Genomic DNA, 16864 nt, shown 5'->3' with positions numbered 1-16864 from the left:
TAGAGAGAAGGTTGTCCCTAAGACAGTTCCTCTCTGACTCACGGCAAAGATAATTTCTTTCTATAACCAACATTCCTTGTGTATATACTAAACCAGAAGAGAACAAAAAGACTGGGCACTGACCTGATTGTTCTTTTTTTAAATTTTCTTATCAAGTCTATTAATATCTGCAAACATCAGTTCTTATTTGCTCAAAGAGAAGATGATATATTTTGACTATTATTAATATTATATTAAGTTAGATAATACCTATACATAAAGGTGTATAAAAAAGAGTGCTATGAAGTGATCTGGGTCCTGCTGGCTCACGTCTGCAATCCTCAGGATGCTGAACTCTGAGGATCACCATTCAAAGCTAGCCTGGGCATGAAAATCCATGAGACTCTTATCTTCAGTGAATCACAGAAAAAGCTGAAAGTGGTAATGTAGCTCAAGTGGCCTTGAGCAAAAGGAGCTTAGGGACCAACTTTCAAGGACCAAGACTGGCAAAAAGAAAAGAGTGCTTGCTATGAAGTAGAAGGATATTACTTTGTGATGTAAAAGAGAACAAAGGGAGATATTGGGATAACAGATGTCTTTTAAGTTAACTTGACAGAGAAATTATGGTTTATGTTGTTCTACAAAAGTCAAAGCGATATTACACATGGTTTTCTTTCAATTTGTTCTATAAGAGATATCCAATCATATTTTAAGTCATGTCATGTGTAATTAGTTTTTTTTCTATAAAGAAGTGTTTGGACAAGCAAGACAATGTCATAAAAGAAAATACCACATGAACTTAAAGTACTTAGTATGTAATTAATTCAAAATTACTTAAGCAATAAAATATTCACCTAATAGTTCATTAAAAAAACGCTACCCGATTCACAATAAGTTGAACATACTATTTGGCTCATAAATTTGTCCCAGATGCCCTGTTATTGTTTTTTTTAATCTTTTTAAAAAAATTGAATCCTTTATTTTTCTTTTCTTTCTTTCTTTTTTTTGCCAGTCCTGGGACTTGAACTCAGGGCCTGAGCACTGTCCCTGGCTTCTTTTTGCTCAAGGCTAGCACTCTGCCACTTGAGCCACAGCACCACTACTGGCCATTTTCTATATATGTGGTGCTGAGGAGTGGAACCGAGGGCTTCACGTATCTGAGGCAAGCACTCTTGCCACTAGGCAATATTTCCAGCCCTCACATGCCCTGTTTTGGTAAAGACAGGAAGAATTTAGAAAGAGTAAGCAATGTAAAGTAAAGAAATTCTCTGTCCCAATGGTCTACTCAGTAGATATAACTGGACAAACTAAGTTACTGTGCTTCTACAAATGCTATTCTATGTAAATTGATTTTTTAAAAATATAGAATCTCTGTAGATATATGACCAGGGCAAAAGAGGGTTATTGGGTAATGATAAAAAGTCAGTCTGTTAAAAGTATACAACCTCTCTAAGTGTCTGTGAACCAAATAACAGAGCTATAATATATATAAAATAAAACTAACAACTAAAAGCAGAAACAGATGAGTACACAAGAATCAGCGGCAACTACAGTACCCTTCTCTCAATAATTTGTATAATGTCTATATCCAAATCAGTAAACATTTAGAAAACCTCAACACCACTATCAATAAACAGGATCTAATCAGTATTTATCAAACATTACACTCTATAACATACAAAACACTCATTCTTTTCAAGAACATTATAATCTGTCATATTCTGAGCCACAAATAAACCTTGTCAATTTTAAAAGAAATGAAACATGGAATGGAATAAGTACTCTGACAATGATGGAATCAAAGTAGAAATCAATAACAAAAAGATTAAAGGGAAGTTTTTTTGAGGAAACTAAATAATATACTTCTAAATAATGTAGAGATCAAAGAATCTCAGAAAAAATTGAAAACTACATTGAAGTCAAGGCGAATAAAAATGTAGTATATTCAAATGTGTGTGATATCGAAAAAGTGCTGCTCTTACCAACTGAAAAATTAAAGTCAATAATCTAAGGTTTCTTTTTAAAAAGCTGGGAAAAGAGATCAGCAAACAATAGAAAATAATAGACATAACAGTTACATTCATTAAAAAAGAGTCTAAATCACCTAGGCATTGGTAGCTCATGCCTATAATCCTAGCTACTCAGGAGGCTGAGCTTTGAGGATCACCGTTGGAAGCCAGACATGGCAAAAAAGTCTGTGAGACTTTTATTTTCAATTAGCTACTAAACAGCTAGAAATGGAGCTATGGCTCAAGTGGTAGAGCAGTAGTCTTTGAACAAATGGAATTTTATGCCTCTATCAGGAAGAATGACATTGCCCCATTTGTAAGAAAATGGAAGGACTTGGAAAAAATTATACTAAGTGAAGTGAGCCAAACCCAAGGAAACATGGTTTCCCTCATAGGGAATAATTAGCACAGGTTTAGGCTAGTCACAGCAGAGGATCACAAGAGCCCAATAGCTATGCCCTTATGAACATATAAGATGATGCTAAGTGAAATGAACTCCAGGTTATAGAAACGAGTGTTACATCACTGTTGTAATTACTTTCTACATGTCATGTGAAACCATAGCCTTTATTTGTTGTATCCCCTTCCTGTAGTTTTCCCTGCGCTATCACTGTGTCTCATCTGAGTACCTTGGATACTGTATATACTGGTATTAAAACTGGGAAGAGAAAGGGAATATCAAAATTGAGAGACAAAGGATAAAAAGACTAATGACTCCAAAAGCAACACTTACAAAACCATTTGGTGTAAACCAACTGAACAACTCATGGTGGGAGAGGAAAGGGGGAAAAGAAAGCGGGGAAAATGAGGGAGGAGGTAACAAATTATACAAGAAATGTACCCACTGCCTTACATATGACACTGTAACCCCTCTGTGCATCACTTTGACAATAAATAATTATTAAAAGAAAAGAAAGAAAAGCTCAGGGATAGCACCCAAACCCTCAGTTCAAGTCTCAGGACCAACACACACACACACACACACACACACACACACACACACACACACACACACACACCAGATAAAATTAATAAAAAGGCTAGTTCTCCAAAAGGAGCTATTTAGTTGAGAAACTTCTAGCAAAGATAATTTAAAAAAAGAAGAGGCAGAAATTACCAATATTGGGAGTGAAACAGAGCTATCACTCCAGATTCTGAAAACATCAAAGAAATAATAAAGGATTCTAGCTAACAACTTTATACATGTAAATTTAACAACTTATATTAAATGGACCATTTTTCAAAACAAATACAGTAAAACATCACACTTGACATGAAGTAGAAAATTTGAATAGCTCTACAACAAGTAAAACCTCCCCTCAAAGAAGTTTCCAGGCCCAGATGGTTTCATTGGAGAATTCTACAATATGTGAACACTAATTATATATAAACACCAACTTACATAATATTTCCAGACAACAAAAGAAAAAGAAGTACTTTCTAATCCATTCTGAGAGGATAGTATAATCTTATACTGAAACTAGACAAAAACACTACAAAAATAGTACTATAGATAAAAATTTATCATGGATATTGATTCAGAAAATAAAAAAATAATAGCAAATGAAATGTGCCAATATATAAAAGACTTAAATTCCTTGACCAAATTGTTCATTTCAGAGATGAAAGCCTGAATTACTGAAAATTCGATTGATATAATCTAACATGTAAACAGTCTAAAAAAGAAATTCACACAACCATGTGATTTGAAGCAGAGGACTCATTTGAAAATAGTTTGGCGTGCATTTGTGATATTAAACTCTTCTGTATTAGGAAGAACAAGTACATAAGACTTAGAGGTACCATTGTTTTGTGGGGAAATCTGGTTTTGCCCAAGATTTGGAACAAGAAAGAGGGTTCAAATTCACTACACTGTGTGAAGTTTTGTCTAGCACAATTAGGAAGAAAAGAAAATAGAAAGAATACAGATCAGAAAGGAAAACATAAAAGCTGTCTCTATTTGTGTATGAAATGAGTCTATACAGAGATCGCCAAGAAATACAGAAGTTGAGAACTAATAAGAATTTAGCAGGGCTGGGACTATGGCCTAGTGGCAAGAGTGCTTTCCTTGTATACATGAAGCCCTGGGTTTGATCCCTCAGCACCACATATATAGAAAATGGCTACAAGTGGCGTTGTGGCTCAAGTGGCAGAGTGCTACCCTTGATCAAAACAAGAAGCCAGGGTCAGTGCTAAGGCCCTGAGTTCAAGCCCCAGGACTGGCTAAGAAAAAACAAAAAACAAAAGAATTTAGCAAAATACTATGTCAGCATACAATATTTTTATATAGTAGTAATAAAGAAATTAAAGCCAAACTTAAAAATATCACAGCATTTATAATCATGCAAAAAGAAGAAATATTTGTATGTATGTATTAATGTGACAAAAATGCTTTCAGCACCTGCATGTTGGAGGTATAAGGCATTGATGAAAGAAATCATAGGGTAGCTGAATGAATGGAGTCACCACTGTGTTTGTGGATTGGAAGACTCAACAAGGTAAAGATGTCAACTCTCTTCAAATTTAATTTACAGGTTTAGCACAATTTCTATCAAAATCCCAGCAAGATTCTTCTGTAGGTATAAACAAGATTTTTTTTTTCTAATGTCTTGTTTGGATTTAAAAAATATTTTAAAGTAGCTGTGCAAAGAGGTGAACATTCCGTAAGTCAGGTTATGAATGTGATTTATCTTTATCAGTATCAGCCCTTTCCCAAACAATGTTTTATGGAATGCAAAGGAAGTAGAATAGCTAGAAATGATTCTAAAAAACAAGCAACCAGAAAAGACAATACCAAAGTGTTTCTCACTAGTAAATCTTCTTTCCTGCTGTGGAATTTTAGGCTCTTGGCCATAGCTGATGGGACAGAGAAACTAACCTATTAGCCTGCTTGTGAATCAAAGGCACAGCTGGTATGTTTCTCTCCAACTAAATCAGAGAGAACAGAGAAGAGTTCTCTCCCTTGAGAATCGGAACTGGAAGATACAGAGCTACACGAGCTCTATGAGATTGAATATGCAAATTCATTTGGAGTAAAAAATAAGGAAACAAAGGTCCCTGACACTCCCAGTTTGCTCTGGTTTCTGTTCTTAGACTTCTGTGGTATTCTTCCAAGTATTTTTATAGCATATCACCTCCTCCCCACCCCCCCCACACACACATACATCCTGCCTTAGGGTTTGTCAGATTGGAGCTTTGTCTCCTATATCCAAAGAGTGCTATGCAATAGAGTACAGTAAGCAGAATTCTCCTCCATTTAAAGTAGTAAGACAATGGAGGTGATGAGATGTATGCATTTGTTCAGTTTTGTACTTCCTTTCTTCCCTCTGATGTCTCCTCAACATGGGGCCTTGTTTTCCCTGCCAACCTCCTTGGTTTCTTATCAAGTGAATCCCTTCAAATGAATTCAGGGGAGGAGAGAGTTCCCCCTTCCCTCCCAGAGACAGGAGCTTTTGAGAGCTCCTGGTGTGCTGCTGAGGATTTGAGCTATTCAGAGGAGTGCTGGGACGTTTTAAAGAGAAAGTGAAGAATGAGCTGTACCAGATTCCTTTGTGTAGCTTTTAAAATACTCTCATAGATGGTAGTATGATAAGGGAAGCAGGGTTGCGTAGGAGCATCCAGGAAGCTGCTTGGGTGAAGCTGTATAGACTGGGATGGGGTCACACAGCTCTAGAAGCTAGAGTTGGCTCTGTCACTCAGTGCTGGATCCATATCACTTGTTTTTTTCTTTTCCAGGACTGGGCCTTGAACCCAGAGTTTCACATTCTAGCTTGGATTATTCTTACTCAAACCTGGTGTTCTACCACTTGAGCTGTACCTCTACTTCCAGTTTTGGTTGTTTCATTAGAGATAAGCATCTCATAGACTTTCCTGTTCTTCTTGTAGTTTTAGAACTCACCAATCCCTTTATCTTTTGATGGCCAAGTAACATTTTCACCCATACAGCCAACTAGAATGATGTAATGAGACCCATAGCATGATTTCATTTACTAGGAAAAAAAGATTTTTGGAGAATTCATAAATGGATGTTTCTAGGTCCTATCTGTTTTTATGCAGATACTCCATCTGCCCTATGAAAGACATGTTAAAGAAGTGTTGAATAAATGAATCATTTCTTCTTTTCTTGCATAGATAGAATAATCTGTACTTTGTAATCTCTGTTTTTCTGACATTGAGATGTTCACCAAGAATGAACATAGATGACAGAACCATCATATAATAGATGTCTTGGGCTCCTTTACTTTATTTAGCCCTGTGGGCAGTGGGCAGGGAATCCTGAGACTCTAGTCTGCCCCTGTAGACTTAAGTAACCTTGTCAAGTCACAGAACACCTTAGGGAGCCATGTTATTCCTTCCTACATATCATCCTCACATTTCAGAGGATGTGTATACCTTAAAATCAGTAAGACCTTCTCAATATTCCCAGTGGCTAGGATAGAGCCTAAAACAGGACTGGCACTACAGGGTAATTGGGAGGAAAAAAAAAGAATTACAGGAAGCCAAATTTGGAGAGCTGGGAATAGGGAAGGTTTGTGGCATTGGGTTTTTATTAGAATACTGTGTTTCCTTTGAGGGTCTCTATTTTAAACAAATTGGTGAGGCCAAAGGAAAGAGTAACCAAATGCTTGAAAAAAAAACAACATGTGGATTATTTAGCAGAAGGTTTTTACAAGACTCCACTTAACTCAAGGAGAGGGAAAATTGCTTTGCTCTACTTCCATGTGTTTTTCATCTGTTTGTGTTTGAATGGTCAACCCCAATTGGATTCACTTCAGGGCCTGGAACCCAGTGGGTGCTTAGGGAATGAGTGTGAAATGAATGATTCAGTGTTTTCCTCCTGGGTTGCTGACTCTCGGTTACCCATGTACTTTTCTTCCTCTCTAAGGGCTGGGCAAGCTAAGAAAAGACAAGGGGTTCACAAGAGTAATTTGTGCATCACAGATTCAACTCAGCATAAGGGAAGGTACTTTTGGTGGTGAGTGGTGTGTGTGTGTGAGCATGTTTGTGTGTGAGAAAGAGAGAGAGAGAAACAGAGACAGACAGCATATTAGAAGAAATTTTTTTCTTGTAAGATCCTTCCCAAACCACAAATGGATTTGACAGTCTTAAAAGAGCAAGTGAAAGTATTGCTGGATCTCAGGCTGAGACTGCTGGGAAGGAATGGGAAGGAATGATTTGAGTAACTGGGTTACTGGGTGGTCCCTGGAAATGTGCAGGCTAGGTCTGGCCTGTCATTGCTAGTTCACTGTTGCCCTCTGCTGGTGAATCTGTTGTCATCTCAGGAAACGAAAAGCAGCTGGTTGGTAGTGGGATTGTGGAGGGGATAAAGCCAGGACTATGTTCAGTTCTCTCAGGAGTGGCAGGCATGCTGGTGCTGGGAACAGCAGTGAGAAGTGGCAACAGGGAAGATTGCTCTAATGCCAAAGGGGATGAATTATTTTTGTTCCCATTTTTTCATTCCATACTGAAATTATTTGGTGAAATCCTGTTATCTCTTGGGCTCTATTCTAGGCACAGGGAACCACTGTAGATATGAACTAGGCCTGAGCTGTACTACAGGAGTTTCCAGTTCATATATGTGAGTAGCAAGTGTAGGGCAAGTGCTGAAATCACTCTAACAGGAAATTGTGACTAGGGCCACTATGGAGGCTCTGAAAGAGGGTGTGTGTGTGTGTGTGTGTGTGTGTGTGTGTGTGTGTGTGTGTGTGTGTGTGTAAAGGAAGGAAGATGACATGTACTTGGAGAGTAAGGCTGTATGAAGTAGAAAATATCTAAGCTGGGAATTTGAATAATGAACAAAGGTTTTCCTTTGAAAAATGTATAATCATAAAGGTGGAGTATTCTCATTACAAAATAACTTAAAACTCTAACAAATAAAAATACATAAAAGAAAGAGAAATCACTTCAAATCTCACCATTGAAACTTCTGCTATGCATGACTTTGCTGTTGTTGTAAAGTTGGGACTACAGTGCAGATTGCATGGGTGGCCTACTCTTTCTCACTATGGTGACATAACCATTTCCCACACATTAGCAAGTGCTAGCTTAATAGGGGACTATTCGATCTCCCCAGATTCTTAAATAAACCTGACTCAACACATAGAGGATGCACTGAGCAAGGTGTGTTCATTCATTACTAATATACTCCAGGAGTCTTTTTTGGATGCCTACAGTCTTGGATGCCTACAATTGTAAGATCTTACTGGTTTTTTGTAAGAAAAAAAACAGACTTTAACAACATATAATCATAGAAACAACTGTAAAATTTTATCCATGAGTTCACAAGAAAAGAAGATGCAATGAAAGTCTAAATAAATAAACACGTACACATCCAGGAGCTAAAGATGGTGGCCCCACACTATTTATAAACTTGTGTGTTTACTTGAACTCAGTCATTCCCAGCATGAAAATTATGCACAGTCTGTGTCACAGTAGAGCACTCTGTGTTCCTAAAAAGAACTCTCTTTTTCCCCTCCCAGGAATCCTTTACCTTTTAAAATAAATCTCATTATGGAGTGCTGACATTTTCAGTAAAACAATTTAACCAGTGGTTTTTTTTTCCAGACTAAAAACAAGTCTGGTTTATTAGGCAGCAACTGATACCATACTGCTAAATAGATGCAGTCTATTTAGAGAAGTTTATGTAGATATCTGATAAGACATTTCAGAGCCCTTGTCTCTTCCTGACTAAGACTCAGGGTGTGAAGCCAGCAATCCAGAATTCTGTTTCTCTCCATGGAGGAGGAGCTGAATAGTGCTGTATGTGAAAGTGGGTGGAAACCATAGAGCCAAGTTTTAAAGCAGATCTCTTAGCTTTTATGCTATTTCTTTCATTAACTCCCATGTCACCTCTAGCAGAATGACTTTGGCTATAACGTTCTTCAAAGGATTCTGGGAGAACGTTGAGCTAATACTACTAACTATGCAATGACTACCATGCACTGTGCCTGGTGATTGATCTTACTCTTCTATTACTCCTCCTGATCCTGTTCATCTCCTCTCCCCTTGCTTTCTCTCCCCTTGTTCTTCCCTCCCCTTGCTCTCCCTTCTCCTCCCCTCCCCTCCCCTTCTCTTCTCTTGTGCTAGTACATGGGTTTAAACTCAGTGCCTGGCAACTGTCCCTTCTTTTTTTTAGCTTTATCTCTAAAAGCTAAAACTCTACCACTAGTGCCACACCCCTACTTTTGGTGGTTAATTAGAGATAAGACTTAGAATTTTCTGCCAGGGCTGGTTTTGAACCATGATCCTCAGATCTCAGCCTCCTGAGTAGCTAAGATTGCAGATGTGAGCTACTGGAACCTGGCTTTCTCTCTTTATTTTTGATCTGTATTTCCTCCTTAACTCACATTTTCTCCTGTTCCTTCTCTTATTAATTCAACTCTTATTTTTTTTTCTTGTCTGTCTTTTGACTACATTGAAGGTGGCAAATAATTGATAATTCAAAGTTACTTAGTAACCGAAGTCCCTACTACCAATAGTACAGCTAATTCTAGAACCCTAAGTAGGAGTCATTTCCCTTATTTTTCCTCCAAATTTAGGAAGTGAATATCATAATTGTCTCCATTTCATAAGTAAGTAATTCTACACAAAGGAAGTTTAAAAACCCAATCTTCCAGAGTGATAGAGCTGGAATTTTATACCTATACTGTCACATGTTCAAATTCCTACGCACACACACACACACACACACACACACACACACACACACACACCACACACACTTTCTTACATATAAGGTTGGTACTCAGTTCATATTTACTGCTATCAAACCTTATTCCATTTCACAGGGTGCATTCTCTTTGGTAACACAAAACCCATTGCTAAACATTTTACACATCATTCCTTCTTACAAGCTGTGGTAAATTCATTCCACAAAGGAGAAAGAGTTAGGATGCTAGCAGAGCATATTATAAGGAGCCAAATTTATAAATCTGAAGGCTAGGCACCAGTGGCTCATGCTTCATATGCTAACTACTCAGGCTGCTGAAATCTGAGGAACATGGTACAAAGTTAGCCCTGGCAGGAAAGTCTGTGAAACTTATCTCCAATTTACCATTGAAAATCTAGAAATGGAAGTGTGGTTCAAGTGGTAATGTTTCACACTTGAGTGCAAAAGCCAAATGAGATGATGAGGTCCTGAGATTAAGGCATAGTACTGGAATAAAAATAAAATCCTTTTTGAATGAGCTAGTTGAGTCATGACTTAAACATTGGGTATTCTTCGCTTGCTGTGTGATGACAACCTTGGCAGAAGTCAGGCAATATAAGAGACCTGGGATTTTGTATTAGGAAACATGTATTTCATCTTTAGTCAGAAGATGCTATTTAATGAAATGAACACATACATAATATCACTCAAGATATTTTCTTTCTTCCCTCCCTCCCTTCCTCCCTCCCTCCCTCCCTCCCTCCCTCCCTCCCTCCCTCCCTCCTCCCTCCCTCCCTCCCTCCCTCCTCTCCTCTCTCTCTCTCTCTCTCTCTCTCTCTTTCTTTCTTTCTTTCTTTCTTTCTTTCTTTCTTTCTTTCTTTCTTTCTTTCTTTCTTTCTTTCTTTCTTTCTTTCTTTCTTTCTGCAAGTGGATTGAATGGTTGGAAAGAGTGTCTGCAATAATTACAGGTTATATTGATTCTTTGTGATGAAAACTCACACACAGATCACCCTTTTCTACTGTTTACTACAAAAAATGCACTGAAGCAATCATGACAAAATACTAAATTGTAACAACTGTAGTGTTTAGATGGACAGCAGTGGTGCTGTGGGCCACAACAATTACAGAATGTGTGCTCTCATTTAATCAGAAACCCTTGTTCTCGTAGTTTCTTGTTCTCCCTCAGAGGAATTATATACATTGTCAGATTTTTCTTTTTTTTCTTTTTTGCCAGTCCTGAGACTTAAACTCAGGGCCTGTGCACTGTCTCTGGCTTCTTTTTGCTCGAGGCTAGCGCTCTACCCCTTTAGTCACAGTCCCACTCTCAGTTTCGTTTTTGTTTTTTTATTTTTGTTAGTCCTGGGGCTTGAACTCAGGGACTGAGCACTATCCCTGGCTTCTTTTTGCTCAAGGCTAGCATTCTACCACTTGAGCCACAGTGCCACTTCTGTCATTTTCTACATATGTGGTGCTGAGGAATTGAACCCAGGGCTTCACGTATATGAGGCAAGCACTCTACCACTAGGCCATATTCCCAGCTCCTGGTTAGATTTTTCTATGTGAGTCCTCAAAGGCTCTCATTTCTGAAATAAATCAAACCAATAAACACCTACCTAGTGCCTAGTTCATCAAAATCCTACTCCATTTATTTGACTATTGGCAGTGTAAGTTTGAAATAGCTCTAGCCTACATTACAGCTTTGCTTCAGCTAGTACTGTGCTTTTGGCAATTTAGCACTAATTAGTTTGTAGTGAATGACTCTTGTGGTATGGCTTTAGTATAATGAGATATCATTGGTGTCCTTGAAGTAAGGTGTGCTCCATCAAATTTTCTAGAGAGTAGGAATGTCAGGGAGAAGTAGAAAATAGTTGAAGACTGACATGATACAAAGATGATATTCCTGTGGTTGATTCTGTTACAGATGATAATTTCTGAGTTTTTAGTTGAATAAACTTTTTGGGATTATTTTTCAGATTCCTTCTTCTTTTGGTCATAGGGTTAGACTGAGAAAGGAGCGGAGTTAGATATTTCTTAGTCTTACTGGTTCTGAGGCGATTCTCCACACTGTTTTCTGCCTGCAATAATCAGTGAATGCTGCTCATCTTTACCTTGGAGAGGCAATGTCATCAGCTTTACTTCTCTCTTAGGATTGATCACTGGAACAATGAGAGGGAGAAGATTTTGCTGCTCACAGATCAGACCCTCTTCATCTGCAAATATGACTTCATCATGCTCAGCTGTGTGCAGACACAGAAAATCCCCCTCCATGCTATCTGTCGCATCTGCTTTGGCAAGTTTGTATTCCCTGGGATATCACTGGCCAAGTGAGTATGATACTCTTGACTTGGGGATGCAGTGGAGGAGGGTGAACACATGCTGGAAGATTGCTAATGCAGTCCAACAATACAGGATGCTGGAGAACTCAGGAACATTCAAGTTTTACAGTGGAACTCTGATGACAGGTCACCGAGTTCTATGTCAGGCATTAAACAACTAGCCAGGAAATAGTAGTAGGGAAGAGCAGTAGAGCAATATGAATGAAGAGGAAATGTTCTATTTTTTAAGTTGAGATATTTATAAAGTTGGTAAGGGGCCAAATGAATACCAAATTGTCACATTATCACTATGTACTCATTTAGACATTAGTTTAGCTATTTTGACACCAAATCATGTTTGTTTGATCTCAGATTCAGGACTGGGTGGCCCTGCTGCTAGGCTCCCTCATCCCTGGCACCACTGTCTCTGTCTTGATAATTCCATTTGCCTTGCTTATTCTCCCTCCCCTCCCCGTGCACCCCATCTCCCCAGCTCACTGTCTACTGTAAGGTAGTTCAGGTGTGCCAAGGCAAGAGCTGATTTGCTTTTCTTTTTTAGCTTTTTTTAGGGTTTCAATTCAACATGCCAGTCTTGGAGTAAAAATGTAGCTTGATCAATGTCACCCCTTTGATCATTCTCCCCAATCTCTATTAATCCTACCTATCCTTTTGATTCTTCTAGTTCCATTTTCACACATATACATTAAATCTGATGACTACATTCTTTCACTCTTCCTGTCTTGATTTGTCTACCTCTCCTTGACCTCATTCCACTCACACTTCAAGACATCATTTATAAGTATAAACAAATTAAGATAAATATACACATAGGGTCATACATGTATATATACATACCTGTATCAATTAACATATAGCATATACATGGGAGAATTCCAATGGTGTAACTCATTTAAACAACTAACTTATAGCCTAACAAAAAGAATACCAGGAAACTGCAACCTGAGGAAAGTTCTTGACATAATGCATGTGACAGCTAGGTAGAGTTTTCCTGGAGAAATCTTTGAGCTTATAATCATGGTTGAATAGACATTCTCCAGGGAACAAAACACAAAGTTAAAGAACATTCCAAAAAAAAAAGCATAAGCAAAAAAAGAGTAGAGGTGGGAAATTACTTGACAACGTTCAGAATTGAAGTTTTCCTGTAAAGATCAGAGGTTAGAACTCAAGATGACTACCAGCTCTGTAAATCTCTGGAATCTTCCCAAGCTGAGAGGGAGTGAAATCAACTGTCTCAGAACTGTTGACAGTTAACAAGGGATTGGGTGAAGTCTGCAGAGGAGGATTGTTGAAGTGAGTACATTCTTGTTATGATCTTGAAAAGAAATGAATTTGCTAAACATTTTGAATCTAAATGAGGACAACTATCTTCTTCTAACACTGAATGTGAAGGTTTACCATTGAACTATGAACTTCTTGAAGGCAGATTCCTTTTTATGTCCTTTCATTAAGCTCTGGATATTGGATCTGGGACCTGGTAAGAAATGAGAGCTCATTTTAAGGGACACAACAAGGGCTCAACTTGAATAGGTTTCCTTCTGCAAAGCTTACCGTGTTAGCTAGGTGGTTCAGGCCTATAATTCTAGTTACTCCAGTCTGAGATTTGAGGATCATGGGTCTAAGCCAGCTCCTGGAAAAAAGTCTTCTTATCTCTAATTAACTACCAAAAGGAAGCTGGAAATGGAGCTGTGGCTCATGTGGTAGAGCTCCAGCATTGAGGGAATACTGAACAGGCTCTGAGTTCAAGCCCAGTATAGACATGCATGTCCATGCATGTGAGTGCCCATGTATGGACGCATGTGTGCACACACACACATACAAGAGATTGGCATTCCCTGTGGAAAGAATGCTGGGCTGAGAGTCTGGAATAGGAAAGAGAGATATGAAAAATAAAAGTGACATTTTTGTGACATTTAAATGTATTGTTATGATGTGTCTATATTATTACAAAATTTAATACTTAAAAAAATATAACTGAATGAACTAATAACTTTTTGGATCAATGAAGAGTAATGTGAACATAGTTCTTTAATATGGTAGGTTATTAGCTTTATCTGTGTGTGTGTGTGTGTGTGTATGTGTATGTATGCGTGTGCCAATCACTGAACTTGAACGAAGGGCCTCTGGTAGCTGTCGCTGTCCCTGATTTTTTTTTTTTTTCTCAAGGTTAGTGATTTACCACTTGAGCCCTTGAGCCACAGCTCCATTTCTGGGGTTTTGATGGTTAACTGGAGATAAGAATATCATGAACTTTCCTTCCCAGGCTAGCTTTGAATTGTGATCCTCAGATCTTAGACTCTTGATAGCTAGGATTGCAGCCATGAGCCACTCACTAGCACACAAACATTCTTGTCTAATTTTAAAGAAATGTGAGAAACATAAAAGAATAAAGTTACCTAAGTATATATGGACATTTACACATATTTAGAAGCATGTGTATGTGCAACTTTATTATGATTTATTTTATCTAACAAACACATTATAAATGATTTTGTCTCATGCTATATATTTAATGATGGCACACAATGAAGATATATTATATAATCATGTTCAGATAATTCTCAGTTTTCAGTATTTCAGAGTAATATATCTTAGTTCAATCTAAACCCCTTATGGATGTATATTGATTTTTACTTTAGCTACTAGCTGCTATAAATATTTGCTACTAGCTGCTATAACATAGCTGCTGTAAATATTCTTACATATGGGATTAGTTCCCTGGGCAATGTGTCTGTGATACAGATTTCCAGAAGTGGAATTATTAGGTCCAAACCACTTCTTTTTGAGGTCTTCATAGTTTTATATATTCCAGAATGTTATATAGTTGGAATCACACAGTACACAGGCTTTTTAGATTGATTTCTTTTATTGACATGTATTTGAGTTTATTCCATATCTTTTTGTGGTTTGCTATGAGAATGATCATATTTATTTTTCTCTTAGATCTACAAAACATGGGTGGACTGTCATGTGTTTGCCATATACTTTTAATGCCAAATTCCACTTGAAATTAGTATGTCATTATTCATATGCTATTGGGTATTAAGTACAAGAACAGAGAGTGTCATTTTGTATTAATATTCTTTAGTTTGATTGATATAGTTTTCTTTTAGTGGTCTATATTTGAAGACTTTTGTATCAATAATATGTAATTTTCTGAAAAAGTGAAGTTTTCTTTTTTCCCTCTCTACTGACTTTGTCAGGTAAACAAATAGTTTATCAGTTACTTAGAGGTTGCATTTCACCTGTGAAAAATACTTTCTCTTCTCATCTTTGTTTGGTGCCAGAACTGGAGTTTGAAATTAGCTCCTGGGCATTGTCCTTTAGCTTCTTCATTCAAGGTTGGTATTCTACCACTTGAGCCAAAGCTCCGTGTGTGTGTGTGTGTGTGTGTGTGTGTGTGTGTGTGTGTGTGTGTTAATGGTTAATTGGAGGTGATGGTCTCATGGACATTTTTGTTCATGCTAGCTTTGAACCATGATCCTCAGATATCAGTTTCTTGAGTATTTAGAATTATAGAAATGAGCACTGAGCTCCTGGTCCTAAACTTCCATTTGTAAAGATGAGAAATCTGGATATTTCTACTATTCTCAAATTCTCCCATCTTTTGCCTCCCATCTTTCATTTGTTTTTCCAGACAAGTTTCATTTTATGGAATATTTGATTTAATTTCCCATGAGGCATCCAATTATTACCACTGAGAGTTGATGTAATTGCAACCCTCCTAATTAACCTGTGAGGCTTTCTCCAGATTTGCATCCTGTGGTTAGACTGAGAAAGCCAGTGCCAGCAGCTGGCAGGCTGGTGAACAATAAAGAGTTTTCTCTGTATATTGGGGTTGGAGAGAAACATGGTGTGATTCAGGGCTGCTTGTTTAAGTACCGTGCAGAGGTATTTACCAAGCTTCTATCTTCCAGTAAAGAAGTGAAGGGTAGAGTTCTGGGTTTCCATTCCAACCTTACAGCTGTTAACTTCATTTCCCCATCTATTAAAAGGCAAGATTAATATAGTCATTCTGCCTCATTAGCAGTCTTAGTGTTAGATTCTATTGACATCGCATGAAAGCACTTTGTAATATGCCTCATAGACACCAGGTATTAACAAGTTCTGATTCCTCTCCCAGATTAAAGCTTTTGTTAACATGCAAGTAAGTAGATTAATTTGATTATTATCTTTGCTCCCAATGAAGTTGGCCCTTCTCAAGCATGAAGTCAGCATTAGAAGGTCAGAGGTGATGCAGTAGCAGGTAGGAAAAAAATAAAAGTAGGGGGCAAGGGGAAATCAGCTGCTAAATAATGACAAACTGTCTCCAGAGAAAAGCCTGGGCCAAGTTTAAGCAAGCTCCTTTGTTAAAGAAAGGGAAATGACCTAGCACTGGAGCTCACTGTATTTGGGAGACGGTGATGCTAGATACCAGGTGCTTTTCTCCCCTATGCCCTGGGACCTTCAACACAGGGAGATGCATGACACACTACATTTTATAGGCAATCACAAGAAAGGCTAAGAGATTCTGGCACCATCAGCTATTGAATATTGGAGTCTCAGAATCTATCTTTATTTTTTGGTGACTGAGATTTGAACTCAGAGCCTTCTCCTCCTTTGCCTCTGTGATTTCCTTCTTTCCATCTCATTTCCTCTCCGTCTTTTCCTCTGGGTGAAGATACTTCTCCTGTGAATGGAGTTACAGCTTCTCTTAATCCATGGGAAAGACTGTGAAAACTTAGCAGAACACAGGCCAACATATCCAATGTATTCTACTTTAAAACAGTTGTTCTGTTTTTGTCTACTTTGCCTTTGGCTTTTTGTTCAGGGAAGGGCCAGGATAAGAAAAGAACTCAGGATCATTCTTTTGTAACATGAAGGTAGATTATTTTCATATTAGAATATTCATCAGA

The 16864-nt window shown here is 37.9% G+C and overlaps 1 protein-coding gene across 1 annotated transcript in view; it reads left to right on the top strand.

Annotated features, from left to right (window-relative positions):
* Positions 1-16864, top strand: part of Tprg1 (tumor protein p63 regulated 1) — a 96596-nt gene that overhangs the window by 22426 nt on the left and 57306 nt on the right. Inside the window, exon 3 of the mRNA XM_048346003.1 lies at positions 11784-11960. Within this exon, the coding sequence (XP_048201960.1) occupies positions 11784-11960 (177 nt within the window). The remainder of the gene's footprint in view (positions 1-11783; positions 11961-16864) is intronic.

The sequence above is a fragment of the Perognathus longimembris genome, chromosome 5 (assembly GCF_023159225.1).
Source record: "Perognathus longimembris pacificus isolate PPM17 chromosome 5, ASM2315922v1, whole genome shotgun sequence".
Classification (NCBI taxonomy): Eukaryota; Metazoa; Chordata; class Mammalia; order Rodentia; family Heteromyidae; genus Perognathus; species Perognathus longimembris.
The sequence above is the reverse complement of the archived record's forward strand: the minus strand, read 5'-3'. Positions and strand labels throughout refer to the sequence as shown.